We start from the raw sequence: 16574 nt of genomic DNA on the forward strand, positions 1-16574 counted from the left end.
TATTTCTGCTACCATCCTAGGCTAAACGGTCAATAGCTTTCTAAGTGGGTCCCCAGTCCCACTTTCACCTCTTCTAATCCATTCTTCACACTGCTAATGTTTTGTTTTTAAATATTTGACCATGTGCCTGCTTAAAACAGTGAAATGATATAGTTTTGTTCTTAAAATAGAGGCCAACATCCAACAAAACTTAGCTCTGGTCTCATCTCTTGATGCTCTGCTATTAAGTTCTAGTATCCACACATTCATTTACCTTTAGTTCCTCAAAGTCATTCTTTGATATTCAAGGGCTTTCATATGTGCTATTTTCTATACTTGAAACATTCACTATTCCCTCTCTGCCTGACTAATGCCCATTCCTATTACAGAATAATAAAAAAATATTTCTACAAGACCAAGTTAGGTCTTCTTACTTGCTTATATACTTGGGCTTTCCCATACTTAGATGTAACAAAGCTATAATTTACTGCTGGCTTAATTATTAGCTTAGAGTTATTCTCCCTTCCCTGCCACTCCACAAGTTACCTTGTCCTGCATGTTTTAGGTGTTCAATAAATGTTTATTGAGTAATTGATAAATTTTCATCAATGCAATATATGTTATGGTGATACAAAGTTTGAGAACCATTGCTACATGCCATTTGTTGAGCAATTACCATTGACATCTGCATTTCTATACATTCATATTTTATTTTCATAACTAGAGTGTAACCCTTTGAGAGGTGAGAGTAATGCCTTACTGTTTTCCCTTTTAGTTATGAACATCTTGAACACAGTTACCATTCAATAACTATTTGTTGAAAAATCTAGAAGCGCAACCTTAAATGGTACTTTTTTTTAAATATCTAGGCTACTTTTATTTATGATCTCTTTGTTTTGACATTTCATCCATGTTTCTTTTTTTTTCATTTATTTTTATTAGTTGGAGGCTAATTACTTTACAATATTGTAGTGGTTTTTGCCATACATTGACATGAATCAGCCATGGATTTACATGTGTTCCCCATCCCGATCCCCCCTCCCGCCTCCCTCCCCATCCCATCCCTCTGGGTCTTCCCACTGCACCAGCCCTGAGCACTTGTCTCATGCATCCAACCTGGGCTGGTGGTCTGTTTCACCCTTGATAGTATATTTGTTTAAATGGTACTTCATATAGAATGGTTAGGTGTCAGCCAAGAGATGACATCTGAACAGATATGTGAAGGGAGTGAGGAGCGAGTCATACACACATGTGAGGAAGGACAACCCTAAGAAGACAGAAAAGTAAGTGCAAAGGCCCTGTGGTGGATGGAACCTGCTTGTTGGGTTCAAAGAACAGCAAGGAAGCTCGCTCGGCTCCAGCAAAGCTGGGTGAGGGGAAAGTCATAGGGAATTACATCAGACAGGTAGCTGGGGAAGAGAGCAGGTAGTGCCTTACGGACTGTTAGACATATTTCAGCTTTTACTCCAAATATGCTAACGTGCCATTGGAGAATTTTGAGCTACGAGTTGAAATGATGTAACTTAAGTTTTAAACTATCTGATGATTTAATTCATGTAAAAAGCTTATTTGGCCCAGAGTAAGAACTTAACAAATGCTTGCTTCGTTATCCTATCACAGGGAATTCATTTAATCTGAGGGGAAAAGGTCAGACATTTACTTTTCAGTCTTTAAACAATAAGGCAAATATGACAACATGGAACAAAAGGCAGTATTGTTCCTCTTGTATAATTTATAATATAGTTTACATGTATATAATTATACATATATAAAAGGATACACAGATTGCTACTTATTTCTTATATGGAGCACTGGTGCTAGCAAGCTATTCATTGGACAAGCAGCCTATGCTGGTGTGAAATTAGACATGACTAGCAAAGTAATATAAACATTGAATACATACTAGACAGCTTCATGCATGATATGTAATGCATTTTCAAACTACTAAGGGAAACAATAGAAGGTATTCATGTAGTCAGCCCCTAAAAGCTTAAGATACATTTGAAAAGCTCTATATACTGTAAACTCAGTTACCTCATCTAGAAAACATTATGCCATTAGCCTGTAATGTACCAGTACCACCTCTCTTGGACCACACACGCGTCAATATGGTGAGTACTTATATTTTAAATCACCTAGCAAACTCCAGACATGTTTAAATTAAAAAGAAACCCTTTTCCCCTAATTTTCAGCCCCTTAAAAATGTTCTTATTATAAAATCTGGGAATGTTCTCCATTAATAAATGGCATGCATAATCATTATTGATTTTTTTAAATGACCTGAATTTCTCCAAAGCATTTAGTAACAGCTCATTTCAAATTAATTAATTTTCTACTTTCCATATGGTGAGAGTGACTTTTCTTGACACAATATTCTATATCCACAGTGCTTTGAAACAGCAGTGACCACAATGAGTGCTATCAAATGTCATGAAAATAGTTCCCCAATTACACTATTTTTTACAATTTTGTCTTGCCCATGTGCCTGAATGCGGTTAAAATGCAGGATGTGAGCATGTAAGTGGAAGAGATGATATCATCGTCGAAAAATTTGATCAGGTTTGCTTTTACGCTCAGGGGGCAACATTCTGTTGGTGCTCTGATGCAGATGAAAAAATGTGTATGTCTATGCTTGTGTGTGTGTGTTTGTGTGTGTGTGTGTATGTGTGTGTGAGCTTCCTTCTTCTAATCCAGGATTTAAATTTTTTTCACATTTTCCGGAATTTCAATTCAACATGCTTTATTTTTTGTCTTATGCTTCACATATCTTTAATGCAACCCTCATTCATACTACTAAATACTATCTTACACTTGGAACTTTTGAAACAGTTTTCCAAAAAGATTTGAAGGAGAGGTTTTTATCAGCAGATCCACATAAACGTGTAACCTCTGAAACTTGGCAAATTTACCTGGCCTTTCTTCTTCTCCCCCTCATTTTGGATTGTGGGAATTCTGTTGAGTTTTACAATGGGGCTAAAAACACCCTCTCTAACATCTCTTAGCACAAAAAGCTCATCAGACGTAAACTCCAATGTAAAAAGAACATTAGAACTTGGGGAAAAAATGACTTGTTTCTGCTCATACAAAAAGGTCAGCACCTACTGGTCTAGGTAAGTAAGAAAGAAGGTAAACGTAACAATAATAAATTATATTTTACTTGATCTGAAAATCTGCCTACTACCACATACATATATTCTCCCTGCATGCATTCTAGGTCGCTTCAGTAGTGTCTGACTCTTTGCAGTACCATGGACTGCAGCCTGCGGGTTCCTCTGTCCATGGGATTTCCCAGGCAAGGGGTGGGTTGTCATACCCTCCTCCAGGGGATCTTCCAGACCCAGGGATCAAACCCGTCTCTTTATGTTTCCTCCACTGGCAGGCGGGTTCTTTATCACTAGTGCCACCTGGGAAGCCCTTTATATTCTCCCTAACAGAGAGTAAATTCCTTGAGTAGACTATATTCCTTGAGAGTAAATTCCTTGGGTCTACCTTTAGCCATATTCTTTCTCACCAACAACACATACATACATAAATATCCAAATGAATAATATCATCTCCTGTTCCTAATATAAATTCACCAATTATCTATCAAATTTTAAAATGATATATATAAGTAGGACTCAATTATTATGAACTATTTATAGTTTAAAATATTCTATATTATTAAAGGCTGGTAATATGTGAACTTGCTATCCTTTATGACCATTTTATCTTTCTTTTTGAGTTATCTATTGATGAATAAAATAACACAATTTTGGAAAGCCAATAGCAATATTTATTGCTTATTATTCCTGAGCACTGAAATTCTCTGATTCCCTCTTACAGTTTTACAGAAACTTTACTTTTACCTTGGTTGTTAAATAGTGTTTTGATAGACAGCTAATTAAGGGCTGAGAAAAAACAATAGTTCTTATATTGTCATTTCACTCACCAACTGTTTTATTGGACTAGCGGGGCAGTTATCGACTAAAAGATGCAAAGAAAAATAAAAAACAAACATGACAATTTCATCTTTATGGCTTCTTCCGTGATTAAAAAACACAATCCTTAATTGCTGTAACAATACTTCATTTCAGGTCAAAAATATCTCTTGAGAACCTATTACATGAAAGGCCCTACAATTATTCTTCCTCCTAATACTCAATGGTGAGCAAACTCATAAAACCACTGGTTATCACTCATCTCATCTTTATTTTATTTTTCAGGAACATGGCAAACATTATAAACGGGCATTGAAATAAAATTCTCAAAGTGAATAAAACATTTGGATATTAATATGTTCATTGTATCATCATTTTTAGTTGTAGCTAGTGCTCTGAACTCAAATAATAAAATGTGACAAGTGAATATATAATAACACCTACAATTAACTAAATAACCAACCTCCTCCAATATTCCCACGCTAACTAGCTTAGTCCTCCATGGTCTATTGCTTCAGGCCATCTCTTGTCAGTACTTTTAATGTCCTCAGACCCTTGTTCTTCCACTGCACCACCCTAAAATTCTCTAATCTCCTGCTTTGTCCATTCCTTAGAAAGTCAATTTTGTTCCATATGATTTTGTATTTATTAATACAAAGACTTTTGAGCTAAGCAAAACTAGCAGAGGAAGGAATTCCCAACTTGATAAGAACTGAAGTCTTAAGGATTAAAAAGCATCTCATAATAATATCTGGATCTACAAGTAAATGTTTGCATTGGTCCATTGATTCACTCATTCACTTATTTATTCATCCAAACCATGTCAACTGAGCACCTATATGCCAGTTATTACGATGGATTCACATATGAATAAAACACAAACCATGTTTTTGACAATCTTAGAGTAGAATAAAGGAATAAAGAAAGAACAAAACAATAGCTAAATATTATAACACGGTGTGGGTGCTCTAACAGACAAAAGCCAATTTGTAGACCCAGAGCCCAGTGAAAGAAAGGAATGTTGATCTCAAGCCTTTGCTGTAAAGCTTCCTTCTAATAATCAACTGTTTACTATGCTTTAGGGAAACAGAGGAGAAGGCAATGGCACCCGACTCCAGTACTCTTGCCTGGAAAATCGCATGGACAGAGGAGCCTGGTAGGCTGCAGTCCATGGGGTCGCAAAGAGTCGGACACGACTGAAGTGACTTAGCAGCAAGCAGCAGAGGGAAACAGATATGCCTTGTGGGGATCAGGAGATAGACAGGTACCTGACCTAAGTCCATGTTACACTATGACTATTGTGCCTTTGAACACATCAGTAGTTAATTTTATTTTGTTTTTTCCTGAATGTGTATTTGGCATGGGTATTCTTAGCAGTTTTCAGAATTTTTATTCCCTGAGACAGGGAATAAATCCATTTTTGATAGAAGGACCAATTAAGATATCACAATTCTGAAAAAATTCAGGAATTCATACTACTATCCAGATGTATTTGTGCCAAATATGGTCTTTTCACTGAAATATAAGAATAAATATTCTGGTCCTTGGCATGCATCTATCGATATGGAAAATGTAATTTTCTTAACCTGACAAATAGAAAACTCCAGAATCAGTTTACATATACTTGACAGAAATAACAGAGCACTTACTATCTTGCACATCAGCTTCAGCTCTGTGACATAACCTATAGGGACCATGAGGATTTCAATATCCCACAAGATATCAAACTCTTCCACTATCATGATATTTTACTGATTTGATACTGAAGAGCAGGAATAGGAGGAAAACTAGAATAAAATATATTCATTCTATCAGGTGTAAGATAAATTCCATGAGTATCCAGGAAGGGAGTTTTGCCAACGAAAAAAAGTTTCTGAGTCCAGTAGTGTAGACAATGTAGGAAAATTGCCTTGTTTGTAAAGGACGTCTGTGCTCGCCACATCATGCAAGAGTTCCTAGCTAGCTATGGTTGTCTGATGGAGGTTGAATCTCAATTTTAGGATACGAATGCCAATGAAACTTGAATGGTTTATAACGAACTTAGTGCCAGATAATCACCTTGGCCATATTTTCAGTTGTCGCCAGCAATACTCTACCATGGAGTAAAAGTGTCACCTATGGAATTAGTTCAATCAGGCCTGAAGATCCAGGTAAATTCCATAAGCATTATTCACTTCCTATCCTACCCACCTTTTCACACTACTTTTTACCTCAGTCTGCACATATAAATCCACATCAAGTCCCCTATGCCTAGTTGACAAAGGATGAAAGAATAGTCAGGAACGTTTTCATATCATTCCATATTATACACCAACATTTATGCTATAGCATGTAAGCCCCATTAAGGTATATTCCTTTTTGCCTGTAAAACCCTATAAATAGAGAAGCTTGGCAGGCTACAGTCCATAGCGTCGCAGAGAGTCGAACATGACTGAGCAACGCAGCATGCATGCGCTGTAAGAAGGTATAGAACTGAAAAAACTCACAAAGATAAAAACTTTAAGCAAGACATTTCATTATCCCTAAGCTAAAGATGAAAATTTTGTCCAGTGTTTAGGGACTCAAAGAAATAAGGACAAGAAAATTTCACTTTATAATAGGAAATAATTTACTTTATTCAAAATTTGAAGATATTTATATTTATTTCCTTTAGTTCCAAGGAATTTGACTTTATTACTGACTTTCCTATTTTTTCCTTCTCAAACCCAGACAGCAAAATAGCCCATCAAAAAATCATTTATTTCTATATCATTCTACCTCTATTTCCTCCTTCTTGTCATGATTTACTCTGTTGGTTTAATACTGGCAATATATTGGCATTTCAAAATCACAGATTTCTTAAGAAATATTCAGTTATTTTAGTTGCATAGCTAGATACGGGTTCCTGTAGAATAATCACAGCTGAGATTTTCTTTTCAAAAACCTTTTATCACTTCTACCAAACTTTCCTGTTCTGTCAGAGATGTCAGCCATACACACAAATTTCTCAATTTCTCTGAATTCAATCTTGAGAGATATTCTCTCAACAAAATGTGCTATTGATTTTTGAGGGGAAAAACTCTAATATTTATGTCGTATTTAATTCCTGGATGATACAACATCCTGAGGTACTGCAATCTCACAGATCAGAGAACCAGGTATTCTTGACGGGCAAATGTACTCTGGGTATTCTATCTGACTAGGATGTTCTTTCCCCTTTGCCGTAAACAAGGGCTGGAGTCCACATTTAGACGCTGAATGCTCAGTTCCTTCCATGGAGCATAATGCAGCATTTACCAAGTAACAGAACTTCTTTTTTTTCCCCCTTTTTCCCTTCATGTACTTCAAACCTGATCTAACCACCCAGGGCTCTTTGAAGTCAAAGGAAGCTCTGAACCTAGGGAAACTCTGATGTCTGGGGTAGAGTCTCTTAAGATAAATGAGACAAACAGAAAGGAATGTTGGGAGAAAAAGAGAGGTTGAATCTTTTGAGTATTTTTGAACCATGTCAATGCCCCAGTGGTTCAGAGAATCATGTACTCAAATCAGCAAGTTATGACTGGGAAGAAAAGCAGTAAATATACAGTAAGAAGGGGTTCCTGCAATGGAACTCTTTAGATCAGGACATGAAATTTCATATATCGATGTAATGATTATTTTGTTTTAATTGGAGATGCCAGGTTGAGTCAGGCAACTAAGGGTCAAAAGGCATAAAACCTAACCTTGGACTTATCACTTGTTTTAGTTTTTATATCTAAGTTGGAAAGTTCTATTCAGATTTTTGCTGTTAAAGTTCCTCAGATCTTGGATTGTTAAAATTTATTTTTATAGTGAATTGATCAGATTATGGTGTATTTAAACTAATCAAAACCAAATTATATATTCACTTGCAGCCCACTGAACTCAAATGCTTCTACCCAGCTATGGCCTAATTTTGTGAAATCTCTGCGTTTCTCCCATGCAAAATGAGAAAACCCAAAGGCTAAGATTAACTACTTATAGCTAAAAACACAGAGTGGCTATTTTTTAAATTGATCCACTGATGCTTGGAAAGAATCATAGGATATAATTTATCTTCATTCAGGGTATTTTATTAAGTCAGAATAAGCTATGAGTCATGCATTTATAACTAAAATATTAAATATGTAAACTGTCTAACCTATTTATTCAATTTACTTGCAAATATTAATAGTGTTTAAATCACTCTTAACACAGACATGCTTCACACATACCAGACATAACTTACTCACTCTAATGTGTTTACACAGCTGTAAAATTCCCAAATTAACTATCAATCAGGAAAAGTAAAAATATTACTATGAGAATAAGAACATGAGATTTAAGCTGCTGTAAAAAATTACAAAGGACTTCCTACAGTGACTTTAGATGGGATCAAATTTGTTGCTGATTTTTTTAAAGTAATTCTGTTTTAACATTTTCCTAAACATAATAGTTTCACTAATTCAGCAAAGTAATTGGTCAGCTCATCTATCTTTTCCACAGTTGTTCTTAAATTTCAGAATGCCAAGGTGGAAAATAATTACTTACACACGTAAGCAAACTTAATATTGTGACCTTTATATTGTAACCTTCAATTTGAAAGTCTCCTTTTTTTCCTAAGGGAAATAGTCCATTTAAACTCAACTACCTGGGTTTTAGTAAGTCTATTCTGGTTTAAATTTAGATTTAATAATAACAAAATATTGTAGAATCTCATATAACAACTATTTCTGTTTATAGACAAAGATGGATTGAAAAACCATGAATTGTGACAAAATTATATTTATGAACAATAATAGCTATGAAGATATTAGCCATTTGGCTTTTCATCTTTTGGAAAATTTCTCATAAAACTCAAAAAAAGAAAAACTAGCTGTCTTTGCATTTTTCATAAAATAAAGCACATGCTATTTTGATTTAAGCTGCTTTGGAAGTAAGTTGTGAAATATATGAATTTTGCCAAGGGCACAGAAGGCAATTCAGTCAAAAGCAATTGTGTTAACTTCTAACTCAGAGTAAATTTGACTTTCTAAGCACTGAAAGTTAGGTCATAATGGTTTTTAAAAACCTACAGTTGTTTAATTATGACAGTTGAGCTTTTATGCTAAAATATGTTTATTATAATCAAAATACACTTGAGTTTTTTATTCACTTAAACAAATGACTTAGGGTAAAGAAAGTCCCTCAAGTTGTTTAATAAAAGTTTGTTGCAGTTGTACTTACTTTGAAAGGAAAATTTTCTTTGTTTCTTTTTATGTTTTATAGCTTTATTATAAAAATAATATAATTTGAAATAAATGTTTCAAAGGAAATAGCTAGCAAACTCTTGACCTCTAGCTATCCTTAATATTACATATTTTTATGGAGATTTGGGGCAAATATACATATATTTGGATATAACAGCTACATGCTAGCACTAAACTTTCACAAAACACTTTTTCTTCTGATTTCCTCTAGTTAATCTGAAATTCTCACCAGGATCTTTTAACTCTCTCAAATGGGGAAGAGAGGTAACATTTATCATGAGATTTTCTGTTTCATACTCTCTGGGAGGCACAGATACAGGCTTTTTAATCCTATTTTACAGATAATGAAGCCAAGGCTCAGACATACCCACTCAATAAATAATAAAACTAGAACCCAAGCAAAATCTGTTCAATATCAAAGCCTTTGTGCAATAGAGTAATGCTTTGGGGGGCTATCTTACACTTGACAGTCTTATAATCCTATTCAGGGATCTTTGTCTCTGTTTTAAAAAGCAGAAGTTTACAAAATAAAACCAGAAAACTGTACCTCGTTTACTCCTTGCTAATTGGAAGAGTTCAAGATCTTAATAAGGAGACAATGAGCTTTCTTTTCTCAACAATACATAATACAAATAGAGGTTGCAGGATCTAGACAATACTAAGTTTATGCTTTCAAACAAGTCTGGGCACACCACTTTTTTTCCTCTGTTAATTACTTTAGAGTGAATTTTCTATGCACACTGTCCTACTAGGCATCATGTTTTCTCATTAGTGAAGAGAAGTAGAGGCCAGTTACATTACAATGGAAGCCACAGAGAAAAATAGGTGTCCTAACAGTTCTAACATTAAATTTGTATTTTCATAAGCAATTTCTTCATGTCTAAGCTATGCAAGGAGAACCAAAATGAAAGAGCACTTGACTTGGAAAGAGGACCTCTATGCCAAGTCCTTGCTCCATCATTTACTAGCTGGGTGATCTTTCACAAATCATCTAATCTGCATCTAAATGTAGAAAAATGAACTCAGTGGTTCCCAAACTTTGCTGCACATCAGAATCACTTGCAGAGTTGTTTAGATACCCCACCCCTCAGATCCCTCTCCATATGGATTAAATCAGAATGTTCAGGTAAAGAAGCCAGGCCCCACAGTTTTTAAAGATCTTCAGGTGATTCCTTGGCCCAGCAAGGTTTGGGAGCCACTGAACTAAGTAACACTTTCACAGAGCTATTTTTAAGATGAAAAAAAAAAAAACCTGGAGGGGATTTGTATATTATGTAATACTTTACAGAGTGATATAAAAAACTAAAGAAAAATTTATCCCCAAACTAACTACAGTGCGATAAAAAGAAATATATTAATTCAGGGAGCTTGATCTTTTGGTTAGATTTTTAGTTCAGTAATCATAAAGAAACTTTACATAATCAGCTCTTCTTTTTCTTTTGCCAGAGTTGCAGAAAGTTTTTTTCTTTTTCTTTTAAGCTGTCTTAATATTATTTTAACCTCATTTTTTCTTACCTCTTTTCCTTCTCTGTGTAAAATTAAGAATAGTTTCATCTCCATTGTTCCCTTCAAAAAATCTAACACCACATTTTTATTATGTGTTTATAATAGCTAGGGAAAGTATCAGAACAATGTGCAGAAAAGAAATCTGAACAGCCAGAAAGAAAATAATTTGTCCACAGTTACTTAGTTCAATCCACTGCTTACTTAAAAAGAGCAAAAAATTAAATATTCCAGAGATTTTGTTCCAATGTATAGCCATAATAATTCTATTTGGAAACAAAGACCTGTTCAATATGTCTTTCTTACCCAGATTTTGTTCATTGCCTGATAACATATTATTCCTCTGCTATATTTTAAATCAATACATCAGATTCAACCAGTTTATATACAGTGTTTGTTTCCTATTAATGCCATCAATTTCCATAACCTTCTATTCAATTAAACTTAACCAAAAGGATCATCTGTAATTAGAGTGCAAATAACAGGTTACCTAATTAGAAACCACCCTCCATGTTTTGTTGTTAACAGAGGAATTAATGCATCCATTCACAACAAAGTCCTCCAATTAAGCTCAATTTGCAAGCTATTACAAATGCAATCCGCCATCTGACAGTGAGTGATTCTGCCTTGGGATCTTTTACCTTGGTGGGCCTGGCAGCATCCATGCTCTCTTTAAATTTCTCCTGCACAGTTTCTGCAAGTTGACAGAGCAAGGCCCCATTATCCAACTTCTCCATAAAAGTCTCTGCCGTAATCTCCTTCCCTGCAATAACAAAAAGAAGTCTTATAAAAGCGCAACCATTCCCCAACCCAAATGTGACATTCATGCCAACATATTTGATGCAGTTTTAATCACCAAAATTCCATTTCCAGCTGAGTTACATATCTGGGATAGGAGATCACTGAAAAAAAAAAAAAAAAAAAATGGCTTCTTCGGGATTTTATGTTTTCCTTTGGTCTCAATTTGATCTCTTTATGAGCCCAATTCTTTTATCTCCTCATATCTAGGAAAGGAAAGTGAAGTTGCTCAATTGTGTCCGACTCTTTGCGACCCCGTGAACTGTAGCCTACCAGGCTCCTCCGTCCATGGGATTCTCCAGGCGAGAATACTGGAGTGGGTTGCCATTGCCTTCTCCGGGGGATCTTCCCAACCCAGGGAACGAACCCATGTCTCCCGCATTACAGGCAGATTGTTTACCCTCTGAGCCACCAGAGAAACCCCCTCATATCTAGAAAAACACTAAAATCCTTCACAGTGGCCACTGCTTCTCATAACTATCAAAAAGTTTCATGAGACTAGCAGAAACCTTCTGGAAAAATATGTACTCGATTGCATGTATTTCCCTTTCACCAAAATCACATATGTACTGACCTTTCCTCCCTGCTTCTTTGGCGCAGTCTCTCAGAGCTATCTGGGGTGCTGTCTTCTCAGCCCCAGTTCTCATTTTGCCCCAAAGAAAACTTAACTCACAACTCTCACTTTGTCCATTTGTTAAGCCAACACAATAATACAGGTAAAGTTAATGCAAGTAGTAAACTCTCTATAAGAAAACACTATTCCTCTAACCATTCCTTCCCTTCCTGACTGACCCAGTGCTTGAAGTATGGAATTATTAGGTTCATATCTCTGCTTTTTGCCTCTTCACAAACATCCATAGCTTCAATTACCACTCTTATGAACATGACTCACAGTTATCCATCCCTGTCATTTCACTGGGTAAAAGTTATTTCCCTTCTTTCTTAAATGCTCCCAAAGTATATTTTCTTTCTTCTGTTTTTCTTTCACTTTGTAACAGCTTTACTGGGACATGATTCACATATCTTACAACTCACACATTTAAAGTACATAATTCAATGAATTTTAATATATTCATAGAACTGTACAATTACCATCACAGTCAATGTTAGTACATTTTTGTCACCCCCCCCAAAGAAACTGTATTCTTTATCTCTCCTGATTGCTTCATCCCCTCATCTCTATAAAACCATTAATTTCTTTCTTAAATGTTCCTCAAAACTCCCTTCCCAAAGTGCTTTCCTTTTCCCAGTTTTGTAATTCGCAGAATACATGTTTCCTTCTGTTTCTAGAACCATAATATTAATTTAAAAAATTCATAATGTGATACCTAAACTCTATCAACAAGAGCAATGACTAGTCTTCATATCCTCAACTTCTGCCTCCAGAACATATAATCACCACCAAAGTTAATACTGCTAAACACAACCCTCACTGAGTCAACCTTCATCTTTGTGGCATAGTCCCTAATCTTCTCTTCTACCTAAAAGATAAAACATATACACTTTAATCCAGTATACCAAGTCTTCTCATATGTTGCTAGTCCACCTTTCTATTTGAACTTCCTTACACCCTGCTCCTGGTCTGCACCCTGCTTCCCAGGTCCATTAGCAGACCTTGCCATATCCACTCTGATGCCTTTGTTCCAGGCATGGCCCCTGCCTGCAACACCCCCTTATCTTTTATCTGCCTAGCCAAATTCTACTTTTAATCAGAAATCCAGAGAGATTCTCCGAGCATACAATTGATCACCTTTCTATATGTTCATACTCATGAGCATCACTCAGTCTGACACTCATCAAACTTCCTTTATGACTGAAATGTTTTGCATAAAGTTACTGTCATCAGCAGCACATTAAAAACCTTTTGAGGTATGTTATCTTTTTGTATGTGTGTTCCTAAAGAGGTAAGCAGAATGGTACTTACATAGAATGCACCTAGTAAATTTGTTCAGTGGGCATGTGAATTAACAAGTGAAGAAACAAGCTCTTGCAAAACTCTGAGAAAGTGTTGGGTATTATTTTTGTGAAAATTAGCTAAGTTAAAGCAAAAAAATAAAAAGGAGGTATTTTAAAGGTTTACACTGAGAGTCATAGGATTACATTTTATCTTGAGAAAAATGTATGTAGCTCAATTCTGCGAACACTTAAGATAAATATAAACCAACTGGAACAAGAGATAAACTACGGGCTTAAAGTTAAACTCACAATATCTAATTTATTTGGTCTTTAAGAAACATCTGTTTTAAATGATTTTTTTTTATAGTTTGGGGGGGAAGGGCAGGTGAAAGAGGAAAAAGAATTACTTTTTTTATGCTCTTTTTTCCCTACTGGATAGTTCACATTTTAGCCCTCAGTTAGGATAATGATTTCTGCAGGTGGCAAAACATCAGTAGCTCTAAATACTCACCACAGAGATAGTCTATACAGAACTATTACTATTTCAAAATTGTATGCAGTTCAACTCAATTAAGGAATTAAAGTAGCAGTCTCAAGATACAAAAAACCAGCAATACAGAATTTTTATTATATATTCACCATATTGGATTGCATTTTCTAACAATAATAAGAAAGTTATTTTACAAGCAAGCATAAAAAATAAATACTAGAAATATTTTTTTTAGTATGTCAAGGTAAAGAAGGTAAACTTTACCTAAACTTAAAGATTCTATTATAATGTTAAGTGACAAGGGTACAGTAAATTTAAAAGAACTTCTAAGTCATAAAAAGAAAAATGACATTCATTAAAAAGTCATTAGCAATTTACCAAAAGGTATGATGTTTAATTTTTCTGAATTATACCTGAAAAAATTTTTGTTATCCTGCTTTTTAAGAATATTCGAGGAATTTTACATTGAACATCTGTACCTAATGAAAAATATATTAGGTGCCAGCTTTCAATTCTGTATATTTTATAGCTCCAAAAGGTGGGACTTTTTTTTTTGGCTAAAGCAGACACTATTACATACTTTATAGTTGAAATGTATGACTCAAATGAAGGAAAAATGCAAGCAGAGGATTTTTTTTAACCTTCACATATAACATATTTTCCATCCAACAATTAAGAATCATAAAATATATATTTTAAATATAGTGTATAATTTTAAGAAATCAATTATAATCCTTATATGGGATGATATATTATCATACTTTTTACATTAATATTACCAAAAATATTTTAAAAACAGAATATAAAGTTGGCTAAATTTAATCACAACAAATCCAACAGAATAGACTATGAATTACTAATAACAATTTCTCAAGTGAAAATTATACAAAGTTAAATCTGTTAGGCAGAACCAGATCTTTAATATAAATTGTGTAGCTGGCTTGAGACATTACACAATGCATACTAGAAACAGTAGGATTCTAGTATCATAGACTTATTTCTCCCCCAACCCTATCTTTCCATGTTGCTTTGGTTTTTGTGGTTTTTTTTTTTTTTTTTTTTTTTGTATAATTAGTGAAAGAAGGGGTAATGAATAGATACAATTAAATCATGGTGGAGTACCAGCCCACACTGGGTCCTCTATATTATTGACTTGAAGTTTAACCCAAAATAGCCAAGTCTAGAAGAAATGTCTTTACTTTCTGGGTTCACAATTCTGGATTTTGATCTTCACACCATCAGTTCAGTCATGACCGACAGCGTGCCAGCAGGCAGAGATCAGAGAGGTTGGTTAAATATTGTGATCAGTCACTTCCTCTTAAAATATGAGGGCACAGTGATATGAAATAATCATCTACCTGAAATATTTTGTCAGGTAACTAAAATAGCACACATACTTGCACATACAAGTGTATTTCTCCCAGAAATGTGTGCTAGCCATCATTTCCATAAAGATTATCACTTTTACCTTTTATTTTGCTAGGAAAGAATGTTTTCCTCCTGGTAAGTTAGCAGTTCCCTAAAATATGACAGCATCTAATAATGATATTTAACATTTGAGTTCTCACTATATGTCAAACACTTTACATGCATTCATGTTTTTAATCTCACAAAACTGTAGAGTGTTTATACAGTGTCTATTTTACAGATGATGCAATTGATGTATTTAGATTAAATAACTTGCTTAAGCTCACACAGTGAATCTGGCTCTTTAACCCAAGTAGTCTAGTTATAGAGTCTATGTTCTTAACCACCGTGCTTGGTTAGTTAAATATTTGCTAAAGATACAAATGATTACTTCCTATAATAGTGCATTCTCTCTAATGCAGCTGTCTTTTTCTTTGTAGAAAACTTCACAGAATCTTTCTCTCTAGAAACTCCCTCAGAAAAAAACAGAGTGGGGCTGAAGATAGAGGTGCGGAGAAATGAACAGCAATCCACCTTTCAGACTGGTGAATGACGGAGAATACCATTTAGGCATGCTCTGATATGGACGGGCTTTTTATGCGACGCTAGTGGTAAAGAACCCACCTGCCACTGCAGGGGGACATGAGAGACCCAGGTTCCATCTCGGGTTGGATAGATCCCCTGGGAGTAGGAAATAGCAACCCTCCAGTACTCTGGACTAGAGAATCCTATGGACAGAAAAGCCTGATAGGCTACAGTTCACAGGGTCACAAAGAGTCAGACATGACCGCAGCAACTTAACATAAACACATGCATGCTCTGATATGTAGCCTGATTCACTGCATAAGAAAACCGGTATATTTTATCTTAAGGATGACCCAGATATGATCAAATTCTACTCCAATCTCCACGGCACCTCTCAATCATGGTCTACTTCTCCAATTAAGAGAACTCAAAGCAACTCGTCTGCTATCTTAACGCAAATTAGTATTTTGAGACTGAAATGTAAAGGTTCTAAGATAGGAAATGATTGATTATACCCAGAAACCCTAGATCCGCACCCGCTCCACATAGATTCAAAGTCTACCCCTCATTTGTATCAAGAAAAGACAGAGTCACTTCCATTGGAAAAGTTGGGTGAAAAGAATTAGGGAGTGACTGCTCTGAAAGGTGCCAACTTGTTAACATAAACTTGATTCTTTATACTTCTGCACTAGCATAAGACACCACCTTTCCTAAGGAATTTTTATTGACTACATCAAGAATATGAGCTCTCTGCAGGATAAATACTTAGTAAAATGGCTTTATGAAAAAAGAAAAGGGAGCTCTTCCTACCTTGTTAGACAGCAGCAACTC

General features: G+C 35.2%; 1 protein-coding gene across 4 annotated transcripts in view; it reads right to left on the reverse strand.

Moving 5' to 3' along the window:
* Positions 1-16574, reverse strand: part of GAS2 (growth arrest specific 2) — a 169541-nt gene that overhangs the window by 109550 nt on the left and 43417 nt on the right. For all 4 annotated transcript variants that reach the window (XM_065937228.1, XM_065937225.1, XM_065937226.1 and 1 more), the window contains exon 3: positions 11269-11390. In XM_065937228.1, the coding sequence (XP_065793300.1) occupies positions 11269-11390 (122 nt within the window). The remainder of the gene's footprint in view (positions 1-11268; positions 11391-16574) is intronic.

This window comes from Muntiacus reevesi, chromosome 5 (genome assembly GCF_963930625.1).
Source record: "Muntiacus reevesi chromosome 5, mMunRee1.1, whole genome shotgun sequence".
NCBI classification, from domain to species: domain Eukaryota; kingdom Metazoa; phylum Chordata; class Mammalia; order Artiodactyla; family Cervidae; genus Muntiacus; species Muntiacus reevesi.